The sequence below is a fragment of the Halichoerus grypus genome, chromosome 4, assembly GCF_964656455.1.
Source record: "Halichoerus grypus chromosome 4, mHalGry1.hap1.1, whole genome shotgun sequence".
Taxonomy (NCBI): Eukaryota; Metazoa; Chordata; class Mammalia; order Carnivora; family Phocidae; genus Halichoerus; species Halichoerus grypus.
In genome coordinates, this window is record NC_135715.1 from 89,149,693 (window position 1) to 89,174,556 (window position 24,864).

At 41.8% G+C, this 24,864-nt stretch overlaps 1 protein-coding gene across 2 annotated transcripts in view; it reads right to left on the reverse strand.

The window, feature by feature from the left end:
- Positions 1 to 24,864, reverse strand: part of CNTNAP5 (contactin associated protein family member 5) — a 791,720-nt gene that overhangs the window by 335,264 nt on the left and 431,592 nt on the right. For both annotated transcript variants that reach the window (XM_078070660.1, XM_078070661.1), the window contains exons 9-10: positions 15,413 to 15,562; positions 12,410 to 12,581 (exon numbers count right to left, since the gene is read on the reverse strand). In XM_078070660.1, coding sequence (XP_077926786.1) covers positions 12,410 to 12,581; positions 15,413 to 15,562 — 322 coding nt within the window. The remainder of the gene's footprint in view (positions 1 to 12,409; positions 12,582 to 15,412; positions 15,563 to 24,864) is intronic.

Below are 24,864 nucleotides of genomic sequence, written 5' to 3' on the forward strand. Positions count from 1 at the left end.
TGAAGGGCTTTAATTCCCAAATCGTGGGCAACCGTCTCCAGAGTTTGGGATGTGCAAAGATATTAAAGATGAGTGACTTTCATTCCATCTCTTGAGAAGGTACTACACCCAACTCCAAGAGAAGGGTTGAGTTCTGTCCATTACACATGCAGTTCATCCCCAGCTACTGACAGCAGATGCTGTGAAGGTTCAATTTATTCAACAATAATTGCAAAGCACGTGCTCTCAACAGAAGGCAGAAGTAGGCATCAAGAACTTTCTCTGGGAAGGCACAATACAAATACAAAACAGGTAACAGTCATGATTGGGGGCTAAGTAAAAGAGAAAAGAACATGCTAGAGACAGCCATATAAGGAAAGGTCTTTGTGAGCATCAGTCATAGTCAGGGAGACCTTACAGAGTAGGTGGGATCCAAAGGAGTCTTTGAGAGTTGGGCAGAATTTGGGCAAAAGGGACATGGAAGGGAACTCCAGCCAGGTGCCTGGGGGCTGGAATGAGACCCGCTGCTATGGGGCAGGGAGGATGTCCACTTTGGGAATGCCCCTCCACTGTTATTTTCACTTCTGCTTGCCTGTCAAAAGGTAGCTCGGATGTAACTTCATGCCCCTCAGTGCCACCAGTGTCCCTGTGTACAGTGTCTGCTATTTTGTCTGGCTTTCTTGCTCTTGAGCTTCCTGCAGGCAGAGATTATATGTATTCTGGAACACAGCAGATGTTTAGTAAATGCATATAGATGGAATGAAGCATTAATACAGGAGGTGAGGGAAATAGGAAGGAAAAGGGAGGAGAGGTCAGGGAAGACTTCAAAAGGCAAGCAGGGGGATGTGGATGCTTGTGTTTAATGCCTTGCTCCATCCAGTGAAAGGGCATGTGACATGCACGTGCAGAATCTGAATTTCGCCACAGCTAGACTTGTAATAAAATATATATTTCAGGAAGCAGGAGAGAGGTACGAGGCAAATTGCCACTAAGAGAATAGTTCTCTGCTATTTTATTTCCCTATCTCAAAAGTGGCTCTACATTTAGGATAATTCTATCAAGAAAAGTTGTGTTATGGATTCACTATGATGTGGAGAATGAAGTGGTTGCAAATGGGAAATTTAATGCAGCCAGGAGCTCGTCTGTAGGGCCTCTTCTCATGGGTCCCCATATGACCATGCAAAATGTGGATTCCAGGAAAAGACATCATGGCATCACAGCTTTTAGAACTGTGAGGATTCGCCCTGCTCTTTATCAATGCTTGCCTCCCCTCTTCTTCTCAGATGTCTCAGATGTTGAAAAATTATTTAATATCACTGGAAACAATAGTAATTTGTATTACCCTCCTTACTATTTGCTCAAGTGCCTGCCAACCACATGTTCTCATTCCCTCCTCCAGTGTGTGGATCTTCTCGCAAGAACCCCAGAGTTACAGCTTAGCATGAGTAAGCATGGTAATTGAAATGACCTTTAAAATGCATATGCCTCCTGTCACATTCAGATTCTTGGGCTTTACCAAAGTGCCAGCTGAAATATCATTCCCACCTTTATACTGGTGTTTATTTTGGATGGGAAGACATGGACTTTTTTTGTTTTTTTCTATTTTGCTAAGCGTAGGGGCAGCCTATATTATATTAGAAATGTGCTACTAGAAGGTAAAGGTAAACCCATTAGCCATGGCAGCCAGGACAGCCTATGTGGGGGCTGGGATGAATTAAGGGGATGTTAATAATTCCCAGCACACTGATGTTTGGGGAAAATTTAGAGAATTTGTTTTCAGTTAAAAACCCAGTTAAGAAGTTTTTTCCCATGAAAGAAAGCAGAATTTTTCACTACTTATTACCTAGTCCCCGCAGCAGTGATTTCAGCAGAGGACACACAGGCAGGACACTGAGATCAGAATCACCAGCCAGAGGTTTGTATGAGGCATTGGAAAGGGCAAATCTCTGAGAAAAGTCACTGATCCAGATTGGTTCTGTTTGCGGATTCTGAGGACAATGACACCCATTTCTCCCTTTCCTGATACAGGGTCCCCACCCACTTAAAAACCAGCTTCCCTCTCAGTCTCTCCTAGCACTCTGTGTATTTGCTTCATATCAATCCTCATATTTGGGAGCACATATGATTATGTCCAAGATTATTTGGCCAATCGGTGTCTCTCCATGGAGCTTTCTGAAGTCAGGGGTAATCTACTCTGTTTAGCACGTAAGTACAACCTCAGCTCCTACCCAGCCCCTGGTCCAGCAGAGATGTTCCAAATAAAATATTTGAATGAATGAATGGATTATGTATGAATGACTCACAATAGTAACCTACAGACTCCTGATCCAAGGACACCAGGAGACCACAGCAGGAGAAAAACCAGCAACTGTCTGTCGTGTACACCCTTGGATCTCCAGGGGGGAAAAATGTGCCTGGCACAAGTGAGTCCTCTGAAAAGATTTGCTGAATAAATGTGTGGGTCCCACAGGAAGATTAGTAGAGCATGGACGGTCTCTCAGCAAGCAGGAACAAGATGTGCACCAGGACTCTCTGGATAGAGTCATATTTTGTGTACTGTGTGTGTAAATGCTTGTGCACATTTGTGCTGAAATGCTGAAGCTGATGCATCCAATTCTCATTCCAGAGTGGGAGGTTCTGGAATTCTCAACAAAATGATCTGGTCAAATCTATAAACCTTGAGCTGCTTAGCACCATCTGGGATTATATAATATTGAAAGCAGGCATAGCCCCTTACCTAATTATTGTAGTGAAAATTATGCTTTTCAGTATGGATAAAAGCAGGTAGCAAGATGATAATGACATTTTTGTCATAATAAAGTTAATGGTGTTCTGGACACATGAGGTATTGCACAAGGGCAGAGACTATAAAGTTTGATATGTTCATATTCTCTTGCATAACTATCTGCTTTAGGTGTGTAATGCTTCCCTTTGCATTTTCCAGGTGTTGAGATAATCTCCTGCTCCGTCCACAGTATATCCCAATGTTAGGAGAGAAAGACCCTAGTAAATCATGTTGAAGCGATCTGTTGAAGATGAAGATAAACCTGGAGGGAAGATTTCAAATCTGTAACTTGAACCAAGTGAAAACATTAATCACTTGTCCAAAAAATAAAATAGGTTATGTATGTAGGTAAATTATTCAGAAAAGTGTCATCTTTTTCTGCCTGTATATGGGTTTTCTAAAATCTGGCCTGCTGAGATACATATGGACCCATCCATTTCTGTCTCTCTTGCTTTTAACTTTAAGAACTTTTATCTTCCTTCTCTCTGTCAATCCTCACCACAAGTCCAAGAGGGAGGCAGTAATAATATCACATTGCTCTCATTTATCTCCCTAGAGTGATAAAGAGCCTCTGTTGTCCTGTTTGACCATGGAGGAAGCTGAGATAGGAAGAGGTTCAGTGACTGGTTGTGTCCAAAGTTAGGCTCAAGGTAAAGAGCAGGGGCTTCACCACCTTGAAAGCCTGAGTTTGATTCTGTTGTGAGGTAAATTCTTGAATTTATGTGAAGGTGGATTTTCCTCATCTGCTAACCAGGAAAGCCAACATTCCATTTTGTGATGGTTACAGCAATGGCCTATCATCACACTGACCATACATGTTACACAGGCAGGAGTGGGGCCAAACCCAGCCTTCAGAAGTCCAAGTCACAGTAAAACCCCAGAGGCCAGATTCCAGTTCCAGGAACTTCCTGTGAGATATCTTAATGCAAGATAAAAATAGCAGAGAACTGATTTTAAATTTAGGTTTTGCTGCAGAAACCGGTGAGCACATTTTATCACAGGTCAGATTGCTTTTTCCCCAACTAAAAACATATTAAGCTCCTTTTCTCTTCCAACTGTGCCCATAAACAGTGCTTACAATGAGCCACCGATGAATGCTTTTGTGCTAGGGAAAAATAGTGTTAAAGGTGACAAGAGCTCTGTCTCAGTGGCCCCATGAGTGGACATCAGTGTAAATGAGGAAAAAACTGAATGTGGCATGGGCCACATGAAAGGCACACTCTTTAGAGAACAGGGGAAACAGATGGAAGGCCTTCCTCAGAGTGTTGGGTGAGGCTTAGTGATGTAATGATTGTGAAGGGGGGGAGAAAGAAAAATATCTTTCTTCTTATTAATTTAGAAATGTTTTCTGCACAGTTAAATATAAGCACTGCCTGCCAGAAGTGACTTGAGAATCTAAAATAGCCTTTTCTCCCCCATGTTTTGATACAGATCAAAAGTTTGCCTTGGTTTCTATGTCATCTAAAACATCTGAATTTCTTAGCCAGTATGTCTCAGGAGAGATGTTCCAAGTACCCCCTGATTTGGAAAGACATTTTCTTACTGCTATCTGAAGGTGCACACCTCACCTTAACCTCATAACTATAGCTCTCAGAATGAATCCTTCATCTTTGGAAGCACTTATGATCATTCACCCAGATCATTGTCCTGGCTTTGTTTCTTGCATCAATATTTCAGATTACTGGTTAGTGAGGGAAGAATCAGTCTCACCACTTTCTGATGGGACAGAATGAAGTGCCACCTTTGACTTTGTTGGCACTCTGTGGTTTCCATGAATCAAAGGCATCCTGATGCCCTTTCACATGCACAGGTAGATAAGTACCATTTCATCAAGATAATGATCCACTTTTTCTTGTAAAAACAAGGGATGAGAGAGATGACATTGGTAACAAAACACAGATGTACTCGTTGATGGTCACTTATTCAAATCAAAGCCAAGTTCCATATTCCTTCAAACTCCATCTTTCCCCTGACTTTCGAAGAAGTCTAACATAGGTGGTGGGGAGAGTAAGCCTCATTTAATAAGAGGATGAGTAAATCACTATTTTCTAGATCAAAGGCGCTTATAACAAGTCCACTCAAAATCTACCTCCTCAAGACAATCATTCCGAGTTAGTTCTGAGGCTCCTCCATCCCCTAACCAGTCCAAAGATATAGAGGTGGAGGCTTTAAGCTCTCTGAGCATCAGTGTGTTTGTCACAAGGTTGTGACAATGAGCTGCTAGGATGATAAGCCTTCAGGCATCTGTGGGGAGGCCATCCGTTGTGGCCCATATTCCTTCTCTTCCTGCAGTAATACAACCAGCTTCATGACTAGGACACAAGACGAAAGCACATCATTTTCTACTTTGCGATCGTGCTGAAGAATGTAGGATGCCTCCTAACTACAAAGTTAGAAGTGGTTGAGTGCAAGGACAGGTCAAACCTCTTCAACAAGACTCCTTGGTTTGTAGCCAGGCTCTGCCACGTACTTGCTGTGTGCCCTTGGACAAGTTACTTAGTGCCACTCTGTCTCAATCTCTTTCTGTACAATGGAATTAATAATATTACCCACCTCATAGGGTTGTCGTGAGAATATCACACACACACACACACACACACACACACACACATACACACACAATATCCTGGCACGCAGTAAGCATTTTTTAAGGATTAGCTATTAATATGGCCTGTTATTCAGATTTTAATCTGTTTTGTTTGCTTCAAGTTCCCTATGGCCTTGACTTTAAGTTCTCTTTTACCCATTGATGCCAGTTTTTCCCATGCAGGCAAACACCCAGCACCTCACCCATTCTCAGTCCCAGCATCATGCACTCCATCCCACTTGAAACAGCCTTGACTGACCTTCCTAAACCCAGCCCATGCATCAACTTCTTGAAATCTTATTTCCTCAGTGATAGTCCCTTGATTTGCTCTGAATACTTGGGCACATCTCTCCTCTTTCTCTGGCCTTTTGGCAATAGGCCCTCCACCTGTCTATGGATTGAAGTATCAGCAAAATCTGGAGTTGAGTCCTGGCTCCAACGAATACCAAAAATGTGACCTCAGGCAGCTTACTGAACCTTCCTAAGCAGGGGTGGTTTTATCCTTAAACTAACAATAATAGAGCAACCCCATTATTCTCAAATCTGAATGTGCATCAGAATCACTGGGTGGGGGCTTATTAAAACTCAGGTTGCTCCCCTTTCCCCAGTTTCTGACCCAGAAGGTATGGGTTGGGACCTGAGAATATGTATATCTAACAAGTTGCCAGGTGCTGGTCTGGGAGCTGCATTTTGAGAACCACTCTGTGAATTGCAGGACTGCAGAAAGAATTAAATGAAATCATATTTAGAGGATGTTTGCTCAGTAACTATTACATAAACTATAACCTTTCCTTTTCCTCCATGAAATCAACTAAAATGATAAATAAAAACAGCAGAAGTGCTCTTGTTTTGATGTTGGCTCCATCCCATGAGTTAAAGGAGAACACCATATTGTAGCATTTCTCACTTTAGAGTTAGAAGCTCAGATTGTGTGGGCATTGGCCTTACAATGGCTTTTCTGGCACCCAATGGAAAGACTTTCAATTTTAGAGAAGAACTAAAACATATGCATTACCATGCAATGTAATCTTTTTATATAGCCTACTGTTTTTAACAGACTCCCACACACAGAGTGGGTTTTTAGCATAAGTCTGTTTATGGAAGGTCATCCAAAATAATGCTTCTCCACCCTCAGTGTTTACAGCACTCCAAACTCTGAACCAAGAAGGTAAGAATCTTGACCGGAGAGTTTAGCAGATGCTTTTCTTAAATGAATGTGTGTTGGGGGAATAGGAAGTGGTTATGGAGTGAGAAGCTACATTTCATAACTTAATCTGGCTGCAAGACATTTTACAGCAGAGTTTCACATGTGATTTACTCATTGGAACAAGCAAATTGTTTCATTTTTAAAAGGGTCAAAGCAAAAAATTCTCCATAGGATACAATAGCAAAGACCCAACTTCCGTATCTGGCTTTGCCATGCTCAACTTAGACTTCTATTACCTTCTACGCAAAACCAGAGCTGGATGATCTTTGAAGATGGTTCCTCAATACCATCACTCTGTGAGGAATGGAGGCAGGAAATGGGACACATGACCACAGAGACCCCTTGCCAGGCACGAGGAGACCAAAGGAAATCAGTCTCTATCAATCTTTACAAAGGTTTGGAGCAAGATGTTTTGGTGGGTGGAGTCACTCTCATTAGAATGGCACCACCAGGGTGTGAGGCTTGGGTAGAGGGAGAAAGATCAGAGCTATAACCTTGAGGAGGGCCAGCAAGTCAACTGTCCCCCAGATAACACAAAGACAAGTTATGTTTGTTGGCAACTGCAGCCATTCTAAGACCCACACTCCCTCCACACCAAAATTTCCCTTCACTCAGGCACCCCTGAGGATCCGACTGTTTTCATTTATACTCCCAAAAGTTTTGTTTGTAATGGGGAGGAGGGGAGAAGCTGAGTGACAAAAACCAGGGAAGTCTGGAGGGAGATGGAATTCAATTGTGCCCACCCCCCCAACAGTGTCCCATGGACTGATTTCAACACCTTTTTGGAGATGGACATTGAGACAGCATTGCTGGAACTTTTCAGAGACCCTGTGAGATCCTGATCAGAAGGGCAGCTGCTTGGGGGCCCAGTGGGGGCAGAAGCCATCCCTCTCTCCCACACTTACACCACTTTTGTACAGAATCTATACAATTCCTTGACCTCCAGGATCAGAGGTTTTAGTGGAGTAGAACTCAAAGTCTGCTCCCATGATCAGCCCACCAGCACCCTGGAATTTGTTAGAAATGCAAATCCCCTGGCCCACCACAGTAAAATCAGAAACTCTAGGGGTAGGGCCCAGTAATTTGGCTTTTAAGAAGTCCTCCTGGCCATTCTGATGTAAACATGCTGGAATTTGTCTGCAAAATTTAATGAGACACTTACTTCCAGGTTTATGTAAATTCAGGGTCCACAGGTGCATGAACCAGGAAATAAGGACTGCCTTAAAGTCTGTGCCCTTGGCATATCAATCACATACTTTCCTTATCTTATCCAGGCCCCGAGAACCAATGCTTTCCTTATCCTATCCAGGCCCTGAGAACCAAAGACTGCAACCTTGGCACCCAAATTGATGGGCATTTTCCTAATGGGTGGTTGTTGGTGGCCCAGAGGAACAGCTTCTCTGAACAAGTGGAAATCAAAGTGCAAAGGCACTGACTTGAGGGCACATATGAGGTATATCTATGGGGAACCACCCCAGAAGCTATAGGCATCACTTGGCCATGGTGGGCTGGAGAAACTTCACAGGGAGACCTGAGCCTTCTCCTCTCCCCATGGAATCTAGAGAGCTAGCAAAGCTTTGGCTATGGGAATTAACATGGAGAACATGTACTGAGTAGCTACTGCTTGCTAGACATGCAGCTGAGCACCTGATTTCTCACACTTTCTCATTTAACTCTCATTGCAAAGGTAGGTTTTATGATCTTAGTTTTGCAAAAGAAGAAACAGAAACAAAAAGGTTAAATAATATGTATCATATCTCAAACTGATAAGTAGTAGACTGGGAATTAAACACATTCTATCACCTCTCAAATTTGCTGCCACCTGCACTGAGATTAATGAATTCTCCTAGGTGTGACTTCCACCTGCCCCCACCTCAGACAGTGTCCCTGTTTGCTCCTCTAAGTTTGGCTTCACATCTTGGATCCAGTCTCCCAATCAAATCTGTAGACAACATTGGGTGTTACGCTTCTCCTACCCTGGACTTTGGACTCAGCAAGACTGGGCATGGCTCCTCTAACTGACTTTGTAGATCTTTCGACAAAAGTCCTGGGGAGAGGAACTTCCTGACCTGGACCACCAGGACTTACTTCACTCAGACCCCGCCTGACCCTGCATACCACTTTGAATGCCCCCCTTCTAAATGAAATCTCATAGGGTACCTAATGTTTACAAAGAATTTAATATACTGATTACCCCTGAAAAACTTTTCTGTGGTTAGACAGAAGATGGGGTTGCTTGTGTAGGAGCCACAGACACACAATGCCTGCCATTTCCAGGCCAGTGCCTTTTGGGTGGAAGTATAAGGGAGAGAACCTGACGGTGTTCAACTCTGAGCCACAACTTTAATCCTGTGACCGTGGAAAAAATGACACATGTCTCCAGGTCTTAGTTTACCCTCTTAAAAAAAAAAAAAAAAACAAGACACTGATAGCGATGTACTACCAGGATTTCTGCTGCTCTTACCACCTCTTACACTACCCAAGTATATACATAAGACTGCCCAACTCATTTAGTCAATACCTATCTATGGGTTTGAGTACCTGAGGGTATGATAAAGCTGTTCATGGAATGAAGCATTTATTGAGGGTGACTTTGTTCTATGTAGTTTAGAATATCATGTCTTGCCAAGAGGGTTGCAAGAGATAAGTGCAGGGGTCTAGGGTGTAGAAAATGTGAAGTTGAAGATTCAGCCCACAGAGGAGGGATATTACATGAACATCATATTTTAGAGGTTTAGAAAGACTATTGAAAGTGTGTGGGATCTGCTAGGAATGCTCTGTCTTGTCCCAAATGTGATTCCTAAAAGGGTGCTCTACCTCCTTCTCCTAACTCACCCTTGGACTGCCAGGCACTGGGCAGTCCTACAGATGGAGCCTCCTACAGCCAGCCATCTTTGCTGCCCAACTGGGGGCGAGGACAATTTCTCCACTTCCTTTCTTCCCTTAGACAAGACTTGGTAATTTGCCCATCATTGAAATGCAAATTGTTAGTTTAGATTCCTTAATTCCTGAGAAAGGATCCTACCAGCTGTTACCAGCATTGTCTCATGGCTGGTTTGTGAATTTGTTCAGGATGGGCAGCAGAGGCACCATCTCAAAGGCAACCTGCTTAAGGGACCCCCACTAGAGGAAGCTCTTCAAATTTTGGAACGTCTGTGCCTCTTCTGTGAATACTACTTTGGTTTTCCCACAGTGACTGGTACTGAGAGCCTTAAAAGACACTAAGAGGGCAGGGTCCCTCTGGCCAGCCAGGTCAGCTCGCTCGGAGGGAGATGGAGGGGTGGGACAGGCAACCACCGAGAGGCCAGGAAGGAGGCTTGGGTCTCTATAGCCTAAGAGGAAGGGGCAGAGAATTGAGTCTGGGAGAGAAGAGACTCTTAGGTCAGATGAAAGGCTGTTCTTCTTGGACTTTCCAGATGGAGCACAGTTAAGAAAAAAACACAGCCAGGAGAAAACACACACACACACACACACACACACACACACACACACACACACAGACCCAGGCTTCTCCACCCCAACCTCTTCCACCACACACCACCCTATCCCCAAGTGGCAAGCTCCCTCTAGACAAAGACTTTGCATTTGCCCTTAAATCAACTTCAATTGGCCAACACATTAAAAATAAAACACACAACTTAGAACCCACCTGCTTTTCTAACTCCTGCCCCTCTCCAACAAATGTTAAATACAAGTTCAAGAAACAATTAATCAAGCAAAGCCTTTCACCACAGTATCCACTTCTGTTAGAGGCGCTGTCTGGTAAATCAAGAAAAACGTACCATTTACTCACTAAACTAAACACAATCCCTTATTATACAATTAACCAAAACACAATTGTATGTAATACAATTATACGGACTACAATTACACAAAAGTAATGATGCAGTATAGATGGCAATGACTTTCATGTAATCGAAAATAATGAGAGCGTTCTTGATTAGAAATTAAGGTATCATAAGAGATCCCTATTGATAAATGTTCCCTCTATTGAACTCCACTTTGCAAAAGGCTCTGCTGGCTGATGAAGTTGGATGCTTCCCCCTCGTTAATAAAGACTATAGGGGTGGCAACCATTCTGTGTAGTATCTTTTATTCTGAAGTCTCTAAGCTAGCACATTCTAATGAAGCACACATTTTATTACCCACTTTTCCAGCTGGTCAAATAGAAAAAAAAAAATGAAGTAGAAGAGCCAAGAAGTCTGTGTGATTTATTGAGGATCCCATGTGTAGTGGTATTAACAGAAAAACATGCACATAAAGCTCCATCAAATTATGTTGGTCATTCCGAGCATCAGAGGAGACTACAACCTGCAGAGCTGATTTCTGTGCTGCTCAGGAGAGGCACCTGCTACTTCTCATCATTGCTCCCCTGGACAGGGGCAATTACCTTCCCAGCTCTGGGCTGGTTCTCTTTTAATCCATCCTTCTTACTTTTTCCTGAGTACTCTTTCTAGGAAGCACGTCTTATACCTTCCTTCCTGATTCTCACCTAGCACATGAGGCCGCATCCCACAGGCACACAAATTTCTTCATAGTTGCTACTGGACCCCATCTCTAACCATATTCACACCACATACTCCACAACAATGACCTTCCATCTCCACTGAGCTATATTTTATTGACTCTAAGACAGTCTTCATTATAAGACATACCATTATTTTATATGCCACTAAGAAAGAAATGTTGCTGATTGAACAATGATACATCAATTATTAAATTCATCCCAATATTAGAGATTTTAAAATGAAAAACCAGCATCTTGAATTGATGAAATACTTGCCAGCCATGATTTCTCCTATTTCTCTGCCGTTTCCGACACTGCATGCAGAGAACTTATCCAGAGAACAAGTTCTGCTTGTTCTTTAAGATCCAGCTCAGCACCACTTCCTAAAAACCTTCTTGACCTCACTCTCCCTAGGGCCAGACTGAGTTATGGCTGCCCTATGTCCCACAAATAAGGGTGTACTTCTTGGGCATTTATTGCACTTTATCATAACAGCTAATTTATTCCCTGATGAGACATGAGCAGAGACCCTGTATCACCAACACATAGGCAAGTACTTAACACATATTATTCACCCATGTAATAAATGATATTTTGACAGGGATGAGCAAAATTGTGAGAATGAAGGAAGTAAGTGCTAGAGATAAAACATGGAGAGCATGATAAACCTGGCTGGAAATTCAGAATCAGTCCTCTTTAACTTTCTGCAACATGTCTTTGAACCTAGAAACTTTATAAGAGGAGTTGGAGCCCAGAAGAAATAAAGAGAGAAACCGAGCTTCTGCTAGATTTGTGAGTTGCAGAGTATAAGTGCTGATTCTCTCCGTCTGTGGCCTCTTCTCTTCTGGGCCAAAGAAGCAGTGGATTAGGGGTAGCAACAACAAAGGTCAGCTGCCCCAGGAATCACTGCACTCTGGTGTCATCTGAACATCTGTTCTAGCCCTGAGAGCCTGACACTCATTTGCCCCCATTAGAAAGGATGCTCACTGCAGTAGAGAATAAAATGGTTTAAGAGAGAAGTAATCCTTCCCTCCTTTATGCTTTACTCTTAACTTCAAAGTAATCAAATGTTGTTTATGCATAAAATTTTAATCCTGTCACAAATTTGTATTTTGATTTAATTTGCATATCCCATTTACTGCAAGTCAACATGAAGAGAGACTCAACTAATTTAAACCATTTTTCTCTGGGCCTGAAATCCTTTCAGAAATATTTTCCATTAGGCGACTCAATTATGTCTAATATGGCTAATGTCAGTGGATTAGAATTTTGCTTAAAGAAACTCATATTTAGAACAGTGAGAATGGGAAGGGGGTGGGAGAACAGAGAAGAGACAATAATTACCTGTCTTTGATGCTACACAGATCAATGTGTAAATCACTAAAATTCCCCAGGGAACCTTGCTGAACTGAAATGAGGTCCTTGGGCTGGTTATCAATAAAGATGAGTCTCATGCAGCCTTGGAAAGCCTTAATGGGATTTAAACATTGGGAATCGGTGAGATTGTCAGGGCACCCTGTGGGACAGAGAAAAAAAAAATGAAGAAGAATACTGAAATGATCAGTCATTTCTTTGGCGACCTATTGATGGAGGACCTGGAGGTCTAATTATTTCGGGGCTTTTTCATTCACAGCAGTGCACACATTTTTGTTGTAAATCCTAGCATTCTCAGAGAAGGGATGGAGTTGGTACAAAATGGGGCATACTCAATCGCTGTACAGAACAGAAAAAAAAATGTGTTAAAGGGAATATCAATACTATAACATTTATCTCATTCCTCTTTCTTTTCACCTATTGGTAAGCTATCCACCATTCTGTTGCGTGGTATACTTCACTCATCCCGAGGAGGCAACATATTATAACTACTTGGGAATTTTGGTTCTGTCTCAAAACACGCTCTAAATGCACAATTCAATTCTGAGTTACACTTTCAAAGGAAATTATGCTTTGGGTAAGGATGGTGGCAAAGTAATTGTCTGGTTAATTGTTAGCATTAACAGGCTTAGTTCCTGAGAAAGGTACACAAAGGAACATAACTGGAATTTTGAAGAGTTGCACAAAGCAAATCCTGGCGCCAAAGGAACTAAGGGTTTAAATGCACATAGTTATAGGGCTGTAATAGCACACATGAAAGGTTAACACCATACCTTTTTAAAGAGCTTTCTTAAAAAAAAAAAAAAAAAAAAAAAAAAAAAAAAAAACTGCATTGCATACTGATTTAGCATAGCTTGCAACCAGGACATACCTGCTTCTCATTAAGACAGGTACAGAGCAACGTAGGTATATGAGTGCTTGTGCTCTTTATAAACTCCATCCCGATGTTTTTAATAGGTTCAGAGCATATGGGAATGCAAGCTTGAAAACATGGCAATAACCCATAAATAATTGGGAATTATTTCAGCCATTTCTAATAGACAGTCACTGCTGGGCTGAAGCCCAGCAGCTGGTTAACAGCTCACAGGCACACTATAAAATGAAGAGAGATGCTATAAGTTCTAATTGAAGCTGTAGAGAGAATTTATGTAAGTTGACTATTATTACTCAAACTCATTTTTCACCTCCCTTAAGTTTACAGTCTACGTGTGGGGCGCTTCTTTAAATACTGTTTAAATCACAGATGAATCTTCACTTTATAAACCCAGTGCCCCCTAAACTTGGGGAAGGCAGACATTTCCCCTTTGAGGCATTTTGGATGCCATCATTATTGAACATCGTTTTCCCCAGAAATAAGTACAAGAATGCTTTTCTCTCTTTGTTGGTGAAACATTTCCTGTGGTGCAAAAATTATGCCGTCTGTGAAATGTACCTTTGGGGCCCCCGAGAACCTTCTTCTGCAGACTTTATGCTACATTCGCTAGCATCCCTTTGCTGTCCCAACCTAGTGGGTTGTGGAGAACACAGACTTAGGGGTGTATCCTGGTCCTAATATTTATACAAGAGACTTCATCTCAGCAAACACCAGTCTTATTATCTGTGAAATGGGGCTAAGATTGCCTACCTCACAAAGTTACCCCATGAATTAAATGAAGTAAGATCCCTAAACCATTTAGAGCGAATGGAAGTTCTCCCTTCTTGGAGGAATCCATTGTCCTTGCATACAAGGGGAAGATTTAGAATGAAGGACAGAGGCCCTTCCTGGGGCCTTAAAATCAAACCACAAAAATACTGCTCTACGCTGCATCTCTTCCAGGATGCCCCGATATGTATGCTAAATCTGCCCCAAGACCATTTTGTATTTCAAAGCCTAACCACATGCCATGACATGAGAGAAGTGATTTGTAAATTCTATTTGACAGGCTGCACTTTATAATTTTATATGATACTTCCCTTTAGTTTCTTAATGGAAAAAGAATTAGCAACCTGAGAACAGGTCTAGTCCATTCCCATATTTATAAAAGTCGAAGCCCAGTTTGTCCATTCCTTGCCCTGTTGGAAGCACTGGGCTATACACTTAAATCCTGACCTTATTGAAGTTTTCCAGCTATTTGGCTCTGCTTCCCCATGTCCGAGATAAGGAAGTTCAGGGACCATCAGTGTCTTGCTCAAGGTCAGTGATGGAGTGTACTCTCAGAGACTATTTCTCTAATACCAACAGGTGATTAGGAAATTAGAAACTAATATTTTAACGAAAGAAATGCCTTGAAAAAACTAAATACAAATGCACATCATCCATAAAGATATAGTGAATTCCTAATCACATATTTTTCATCCTTTCCAGTTTGCCCCATGTTTTCGTCATTAGGAAGGTCCCTAGGATTCACCTGGCAATGGAGAGAGCTGGATCTGAGCTGTCTGCCCCACTTGGAGCTACAGGTTCATGGGCCTTCTAGACCTTCCCCATGTTTAGAGCCCCACTCCATTGACATGGCCTACAGGGATGTCGGGAAGGAAGAAACAGATAGGGGATTCAGACAGTAAAGTGGCAAAGGAATAGCGTAGAAGTGGAGCATGCTGGTTGTGCCTTCCCACCTGGATTTTTCCTTTTGCACGTACTGCTGACTGTTGGTGCGTATTCTCCAAGTTTTCAGCTGACTTTCTCCTTCCCAATGTGATCACAGAGCTTGGCATAGCTACAAAAATCTCCTTTGGACATGTTATGTAACACCGGCTCTTATAACTATTTTTTTTTCCTTTTTTTTTCCTCTGTACTGACCTACATAGTTCATATTTGCACAGCTGTCAGAGAGTTTTCTTCTCATATGTGCTTGGGAGTGGGTACCCGTGGTTGTGTGTGTGTGTGTGCGTGTGAATGGTCTAATTGACAAAAAAAAATCGAATCATCAGGGTGAAATAATTGTTCACTGCATTCTCCCTTCCTCCTTTATTTTCAAAAGCTGGGGAATTTACCTCCAAAATAGTAGCTATTTCCAGAATAAATCTGCACGCGGGTGGTGTCCTGGGCTGGGGATGCTGCATCATTATCCAGAGAGAGAGTGATGCGGTCCCTTCTGGCGTTGATGCTAACTGAATGCCACAAGCCATCATTCAAACTGCTGCCTGCAAAAGAAACAGGAAAGGCAAGCATAGGGATGATTGAGTGGGGAGGTCTGGAGCAAGTAGGGCTTATCCTCCTCACCTGCTGCGCTCCCCGTGCATCCTTGTGCTTAAACCACAAGCCCCACATTTCCACAAACAAACTTTACCTTTCTTCCTCTGTTTACCATTTTAATTCTATTATTTTCAAAGTGTCTGAACCATGTCTGAAACATTTGTTTTCAAAACAAAAGGGAAAACACAAATTTGTCTGTATACTACAACCAAAGGTTTTGGCCATGTGAATTGACCTCTTGATATAAATGCAGAGTAAAAGGTTGAAAGGAAAAAACAAAACAAGACAAAACAAAACAAAAACAAAAACAAAAAACTTCAAAATATCCCTGGTGATTTCATCTCTGGGTGGTGGGATTATAGGCGACTTTAGTTTTCTTTTCTTTTTTTTTTTTTTTAAGATTTTATTTATTTATTTGACAGAGAGAAATACAGTGAGAGCAGGAACACAAGCAGGGGGAGTGGGAGAGGGAGAAGCAGGCTTCCCGCTGAGCAGGGAGCGCGATGCAGGGCTCGATCCTAGGACCCTGGGATCATGACCCGAGCCGAAGGCAGATGCTTAACAACGGAGCCACCCAGGTGCCCCGCGACTTTAGTTTTCTTACAGTTTTCCACAAATGCCTTATCTGCATTTTTTAGGAAAAAATAAACTGTTCTTAAAGGCAAAAGTAGATGAAGAATGCTAAATTCTAATGACGTGCCAGTCAGAGACAGCCTCTCATCTGAGAGAAGTAACAGACCAGTTCAATCCCAACATTTTTCTTTAACTAATTAGGTGACACTGGCTGAGTTATGTACCTTCCTTGAACTCTGGCTTTATCATCTTCAAAGATCATCATTCCTACTCTATGATCGTTAAAAGGATCAATTGAGATCAGGCAGGGAAGTTCCTAGGACAGTTACAGGCATAGTAGGTGTTTTGTTGTTGTTGTTTTTTAATTTTATTTATTTATTTATTTATTATTTATTTATTTACTTATTGAGAGAGAGAGAGCATAGAGGGGCAAAGAGGGAGAAAGAATCTGAAGCAGACTCCTCACTAAGCATGGAGCCCAAAGCAAGGCTCTGATCCCACGACCCTGAGATCACGACCTGAGCCAAACCCAAGAGTCTGGCGCTTAGCCAACTGAGCCACCCAGGCACCCCTATAGTAGGTGTTTATTACAAGTTAATTCCTCCCTTGTTCTCGTGCCCCAGATGTCTTTAGTGTGTACTACCCTGCTGGCCTATCTGATTGAGAAAGCTGATCTGGGAATTTGTCATGAAGATTGGGACTATTTCCTTCTACAAAGTGTATATCTATTCAGACTGTCAGGTGCCAAGTCCTTGCTGAAGGAAATGCAGTCTTATTTACTAGTCCAGTCCCAAAGATGTGTCTGTGAAAAAAGCACATTGACGCACATGTTTTCACTCAATAGACATCTGTTGTGCCCTGCTATGTGTTGAGTGGCCTTTCTATTCTTATTGCCTCAGTTTTCTTCCCGGCAAAATGGGGAAAATGATTGTACTTATACACCGTTGTGAAAATTATACAGTAGTTAATACAGTAGGGCATGCAGAACAGTTCATGTCACATCATAAGTAGACAGTGATGTTAGCTAAAACAAGTGAACAGAACAGCAACTGCAAAATGGTCCCTCCCATCTGGAAGTGTGGAGAGAAACATCAAATGGTGTCTATAGTCTCTTGATAATGGAAGAGATGTGTGCAATAAGGATTGGAATACTGTCCTTTGAGTTCAGGGTAGTGGGATAAACAAAGAAGCAAGCAAAAAACAACACTTGCTATTTTGGGTGGTGCAGTAATATGGGAGCAGAGAAGAAAGAAAGCCTAAGTAATGGGATGTGAGGATCCCAAAAAGGCTTCACAGCAGAGATGGTGACAGTTCAGGGAAGTTCTGAAAAACGCACAAGAGCTCTCTACTCATACAGCAAGAGTCCAGGAGACAGAGAGACTGTACAAAAAAGCAAAGGTCTGGAATGAGAAGCAGGAGGGAACAATAGGAGGACAAGTGAGAGAGGATCCAATCACCCAGGGGCCTGGAATGCCAAACAAAGGAATGAGTTTCCATAATTTCTTTGGATAAATGATTCTGGAGAGTGCTTTATTCAATCCAATTCCATCAGAACCTTTAGGGATGGATGGGACCCTAGGCATCTGAATTTTTTAAAAGCTCCCTGGGTGATTCTAATATATGGGTAGAAATGAAAATCACTGCTTTAGAACAATGGGAGTCCATGAGGGGTCCTTAGCATGGGAACGATCTGGCAGGAGGTACATATCCAAAGACTCCAGTGGCAGAGGACAGCTGGGAGGAATCAAGGCTGGAAGCAGAACTGATGGGGTCTCCTGCTAGCACTGGCCCCAGGAGACAGAATGATGAGAGTTTCAGCCAAAGTAGCAGCAGTGCAAATGGAGAGCAAGATGGATTAAGAACTATTCCTGGAGGTAAAAGGGATCAGATTTAGTAGAGCCTACTGGAGCAGTCCCTAAGAAACCAGCCGGGAAGCAAGCACTGAAAATCAAAGCCGAGGTCTGCAGGGCTTCTCAGAACAGTTGCTGAAGAGCTTATGCCCCTGAGCCCTCAGATGGTTGGAGAAGCTGCCCAGGGAGAAGCACAGCACCAGGCTGGGGCCCATCTGCGTTGCACCAGGGCAGCTGTGCCCCATCTGCTCACAACAGGCCAGATGTAAGGGACCCTCCTGCATTTCCAACCATCTCCCTAGCAGTCTTTGCTGCAGCCCTGAACATCTGCTTGGGGTGAACCCAGGGGCTGCTCAACCTGGCGGCCTTACTTCCTCCCAAAAGCCAGAGTTTCAGTCCTAACCACAGGGACTCTGCTAATGAGGTAGAGGCTCTGTCAGGTGTTTCCTGGTGACGAACATTTGACTTCTGGCAGGGGCATTTGGGGGGCATAGCCAGCTGTGGGTCTTTACTTCTTTTTACTCTCATTTGCATCCTGATTGAAATGTATTTGCATAATATAGGAGACTGCATCTGCAGACAAACTATAGACTGTGTGAAAAGGAGTCAGTAACTAATTCAACTTAGAGGATTTAAAAAATAGCCGCTAAGGGCCCAGCGCCCTGCTAAGCATCAGGGCTAAAGTAAAGAAGGAAACAGAGGCCAAGGGGAGAGTTGCACCTAATCAGAGATAGATCCTCTCCTCCTTTTACAGATGAAGTGGCCTAAAGGAAGAAGTCTGATCCATGTGAGTGGCAGGGCCAGAGCACTGGCCTTTGTGTTCTGATTCTGGGTCCCCTCCCCTTTCCACCTCACTATCCACTTGCTCTCTTTAACATTGTTATTAATGAGAGTTTGCTTGGTTGTTTTTCTTTTTCCTTTTTTCTTTTCTTTTTTTTTTTTTTTCTTTCTTTTTTCTTTTCTGGTCTGCTTTTCCTTTTGGTTTGATCTTTTTGATCTTTTCCTCCATGGTCCTGAGTCCCTGAAGGGGGAACCCGTGTGAAATCTTCACTCTTCTGAAGAAAATCATTAGGGCAGTAGTTCCTGATGCTGACCACACAAAGGGTGCGCCCAGGGAGCTTCGGAAAAGACAAGTCCCTGGGCCCCACACCAGGTTAGTTAAGGCAGGCTTCAGGGTAGCCCCAGACCTTGGAAGTTTCGAAGATCCCCAGAGAGTCCCTTGTGCAGCCTGGGTTAACAAGTACACCATTTGAGGTTTCCAACGAGGAAGAAAAGAAGCTGGGAAAAAGAAGGCTGGTTTTAGAGGAGCTGAGCTGGGAACAGATTCCAAGGCAAGCAAAATGACATATTTCCTTCTAAAAATCTGCTTTCTGCTTGGGTCCTCCTTCCCACTTCATTCTGTTAATAGCTATAGATAGATAGATAGATAGATAGATAGATAGATAGATAGACGATAGATAGAAAGACAGATAGATGATAGATAGATAGATAGATATAGATAGATATAGATAGATATAGATATATAGATAGATGATAGATAGATAGATATAACATATATACAAAATAACAGCACTAGAAGTTCTTCAAGGTTTAGTTTCTAATAATTCTCTTTTTAAAGGTAAAGGTTTAAGTGCTATTAATTATTCAGAAATTAGGGAAAAACCTCCCTGAGACAAAAAGTTCTGAAAGAACAGAAGTTTTCAGTGGAGAGAATGGGGAAGCACTAGCTTTGAGGCCAGGAACACCTGATGGGCAGAAGCCCCTGGTGGTAGAATGATGTAATTAGGGCCACTTTGGAGTTTAAACATTCATAAGGTTTAGGAGCCCAGGCTTAAAATGTGGGATTTGGTTTCTGGAAAGATTGTTGGATGATGACAAATATAAATTTTCTGACCTATAAGTGATGTCAAATAATATTTGTCACCTCCCAGACAAAGAATAAAAACCAATATACCAAGTTAGTGGATAAAGAGGGAAACAGGCAACTTCATATATTGTTGTAGGCAACATAATTTTGTGCTTTCTTTCTAGAAGGCAAAATACCAAACAACATCAAAAAACAAAACAAAACAAAAGGCCCTAAAAATATCATACCTCATTTCCCATAAATTTTATTCTGAAGAATTAATCCTAAAATAGTACAAGAGCTGCAGCCAAGATTTACAGTGAAAAGAGTTCATGATGCCATTATTTCTAAGAGCAAAATTTCACAACCACCAATATTTCCAGGTTAGCTAAATCAAATACGGTATATTTAATAATATGAAATGTAATGTAGTCATTAAAAATTATAATGTCCAAGAATGCAAGTGACATCTTGATAAGTGGAAAATCTCAGACTAAATAGTATATGTGGTTATGGTTTCCATTTTGTTAAAAATTACCAGAAAGAGAAAATACTAGAATGACCTGGAATGATTAGTTTGTTTGTTTGTTTTTCTTATAGAGAGTAGTAGAATTTTCAGTTTCTAAAAGCAAAATGTACAACTTTTATGATTATTTTTTTAAGACTAACAAACTGTTTAAGTTGAGATAAAGGATAAGAAATATTTTCATTCTATCCCAAATATCTGCGATGTGCCAGGCATTTTAAATGTATAATTCCTAACTCTTATAATGGTCCAAGAGGCCAAGTTTTATTATCCTCATGCTATAGATGCTAAAACGAAAACTAAGAGAGCTGCCCAGGTTCACGTGGCTACTAGAGTTGGAGCCAGAATTGAAGGGGTGGTGTTGGGGACCCAGGCTGAGCTCCTGCTCTCCACCCCTCCAAAGCCAGCCCTGCCTTGCTCCAGCAACTGATGGCGAATAACTTCTGCAAAACTCTATTTTCTGCCATTGAATTCAAATTTGTGTTTCATTATTTATATTTTTGGAACAGCTCAATTGAGATAAAATTCACATACCATGAAATTCGTTTATCTAAAATGCACAATTTAATTGTTTTTAGTATATTCACAGAGTTAGGCAACCATCAACACACTTAATTTTAAAGCATTTCATCATCCCCAAAAGAAATGCTGTAACATGTAGCCATAACCTCCCTAATCTCCTCACCCCCTCACCTCCTGCCTTAGTCAACCACTAGTCTGCTTTCTGTCTGTATGGATTTCCCTGTCCTGGGAACTTCCTATACATGAAATCATACACTAGGCTCCCTTTTGTGATTGGCTTCTTTCGCTTAGCACATTTTCAAAGTTCACCCTGCACTGTAGCTTGTATCAGGATATTTTTATATCTGAATGATACTCCATTGTATGGCTAGATCCCATTTTATTTATCCATTCACCAGTTGATGTACATCTGGGTAATTTCCAGTTTGGAGGTATTATAAATAATGCTTCTGTGAACATGTGTGCAAATTTCTGTGTAGAACTAAGCTTTCAATTGTCTTAGGTGTACATCTCAGAGTAGAAGTGCTGGATCATATGTAACTCCATAGCTCATCTTTGGAAGAACTGCCAGAGTGTTTTCAAAGTGGCTACACCGGTTCATCTTCTCATAAGGAAACTTCCATTTTGATAATACGAAGTTGAAACTTTGGTCCTGGCCTTTTGTGGATCTTCTAGCTTCTAAGAATTAAAATACAATTCAACTTAGAATGTCCACTTAGATCTAACTTGGAATTCTAGCTAATCATAATTACTTCGATTTTATTTTTCCAGATAAGTAATGTTATTGAGCATTTAACATGTCTTTTTTTTTTTTTTATTTTTTAAAGATTTATTTATTTATTTGAGAGAGAGAAAGAAAGAGGGAGGGAGGGGCAGAGGGAGAGAGAGAGAATTTCAAGCAGACTCCTTGCTGAGCGTGGAGGAGTCAGTCACGGGGCTTGATCTCAGGACTCTGAGATCCTGACCTGAACCAAAACCAAGTACTGGATGCTTAACCTACTGCGCCACCCAGGGGCCCCTTAATATGTCTTTTTAAATATTTTTTGTAATGAGAACTTCACAGCAACTTATAGTTCACATTTGTTGGAACTGAGATTCAGAGCAGTTAAGTAATATCCTGAAAGACCTAAACATTTTTATAGAAGTAAGATTTTCCTTGAAACAGAGTCCCTCAACACTGACACTGGATAATTTGGATCAGATAATTCTTTGATGGGGGTAGGGTGTTATGCACTATGCCTCTTGTGTGGGATGTTTAGCAGCACCCCTAACTCACTAGAACCAGTAACAGCCCCCCACTCCCAGCACCAAAATTGTCTCCAGATACTAACAAAAGTCCCTTGGGTGAGCGTAGGGGGATGGGAGCCTGGGGTGGGCAAATGGGGAATCTCCATTGGTTGAGAGTGACATGTTAAATAATTCTGGAGGCTGCAGAGCCTTGGTGCTCTCTCTCACCCCCATTTTCTTTCTGTATTTCTCTTGTCCTTAAATACCTAACAGGTATTTGCATTTTAGATTTCATCTTATTTCAGTGTCTATCTTGATGGTTTGAATACAGAACCTTTGAAACAGAGGGACTGTCCCAGGACCTCTATGCATGAGCTGTTACAGCCATACGTCAGCATGCAGAGATTCAGCCTAGGCCAGAGCAGAGTCCCCAAAGACTCTATTTCCAACCCTGGAAATAACTTGTCACGGATGTCTGTGATACCTTTATTCGCCCTTTACCCCTTTCTCAAGGCCCTGCCACTTATAATTTCTAGGAATTTAGACAGATTTCTTAATCTCTCTAAACCTGCTTCCTCATCTATAAAAAAAAGACAGAATTGCCTGGCTTGACTTGGAAGTTTCTAGGCTTTATCTTTTCCAGAAAACCCAATTCAGCTGTTTTTTCCCACATCCTGTCATGTCTACCTTTACTTAATAGTTCAAAGGTAGTTTCAATTTTTGTGAGAACAAAGTGGGGAATACATAAATAATTGAATAAAGCAGTCTTAAAATGTCAATCACATCGTAAAAGAGCATATTACAATCATTAGTAACATTATTCTAGGGTTTAGATCCTGAGTTCTGTTTTTCTTGGGTACCGTTTATCCATCAATTATGAAATTTTATTAACCCTTCCCTATGCAGTAGATAGAATTCACACTTTTCTTCAAATTCTTTCTCCAGCTTTTATTCCATCCTTTTTCACTATAGCTGGGAATTTTTAAGATGGTCTCCCTCTTTTCCCAGCCTCTGCCTTCTTTCTGGTACAGGACAGCTTGCTAGATTGAACTGTCTAAGTAGCACCTCACAGCAAATGTCCTTCTAGTGGGTCATGGAGTCCAGAGAACAAATCTCCAACTGCTTAGCAATCTTAACTGTACGGATTCTATAATCAAGTCTCCATCTGTCCTCTAAATCCCATTTCCCAATATTCCTACACAAATTCCCTACTGTAGCTAGGCTAGTGCATTCATTATGCTCCAAGTGAATTCACTTACCTAATCGGTGCCTCTACTCCCAGCTCTCCAATATCCAAGCCAATCTCCCTATCCTCCCATACCCAGCATTTGTCCTAGAGCTTCTTCTCCTCAACTGTAGAGACAGGAAGCATAATTTTTTTTAAAGAATTATTTATTTATTTATTTATTTATTCATTCATTCATTTATTTGAGAGAGAGAGAGCAGGAGGAGGAGCAGAGGGAGAGAGAGAGAATCCCAACTGAGGACGGAGCCTGACAAGAGGCTCGATCTCAGGGGCCTGAGATCATGAACTGAGCCAAAATCAAGAGTCAGACACTTAACCAAATGAGCCACCCAGGTACCTTAGGAAGCATACATTTTTTTTTTTTTTTTTTTTTTTTTTACTTTCTGTCATAGTCACTAGACTTTCTATCAGCACAGTGCAGGGCATATAACAAGTGCCGAATGATTGAATGCATCAGTTAATAAATCAAGAAATGAACAAAGCAGGTTGATCTTGACCAGACCAATATAGTCATTTCTCCTTCCAAATTCCTATAACATCTGCTGTGTGATCTTTGGATTTAGTTCATATAATTTACTGCTTTTTACCATTAATTAATAATGCATCACTGCAAGTCTCATCTCCCTGATGAGATTACAAGTTCCTGGGGGTCAGAATCTGAGTCCTGTTTTGATATACCCTTCAGCATCAACAGGGCAGCATCCTGTCCTCTCCAAATGATCATTGATTGATTGAGCATCTCACCAGCTGAATCTCCACTGCCAAGTGTCAGCTGCAGGGTCTCCCTGGTGCATGGGCCATAAATCACAGGTTAAACCTTTCCTAGTTGTTAAAGTCTGGTGCATATGTCAGGGTAACCTGGATCCTGAAAACCCTTGGTCAGGGTATGCAAGGAAAACATCTGGATTTGCCATCCACTAGAGTCAGAGAGGAAATGTGATGGATTTGTGGTTGATGGTTATCCCTTGTTTCCTTTATATAGGCCTGAATGCTCAGCTCAAAATTCAACATGGTAAAAATTGAGCTGAGCTCCAGAGACAGATATTTCTCTATCAACTTCAGGATACAGCCCAAACTCTGATGTCCCTGCCAGAATGCTGCTTTATGTTCTGTCCTCCTTTGCCCTCTGTGACCCAGTCATCCTGAGTCACCTGTGGATTCTTACACTTCTAAATCTCCTACTTCTCTCTTCTGATTGGAACATCCTTTCCTTCCCTCTTTGTTTGACCAAATTCTACCCATTCTTCAAATCCAAGCTGTGTTGCCCCTGCACCTAGAAAGCCTTTCCTTTCTCACTCATCCAGGTTCCTCTCCTCTATGCTCCCCTACTATCCTGAGCATGTGTCTTCTTGCATTACAAATGTTTCAAGACCATCCCTTCCAACTGTGCCTATGAGCTCCTGGTGGGCAATGCCGCCATCCTCAAGTCTGAATATAGAGCCAACCTTCCTGAATTAAAT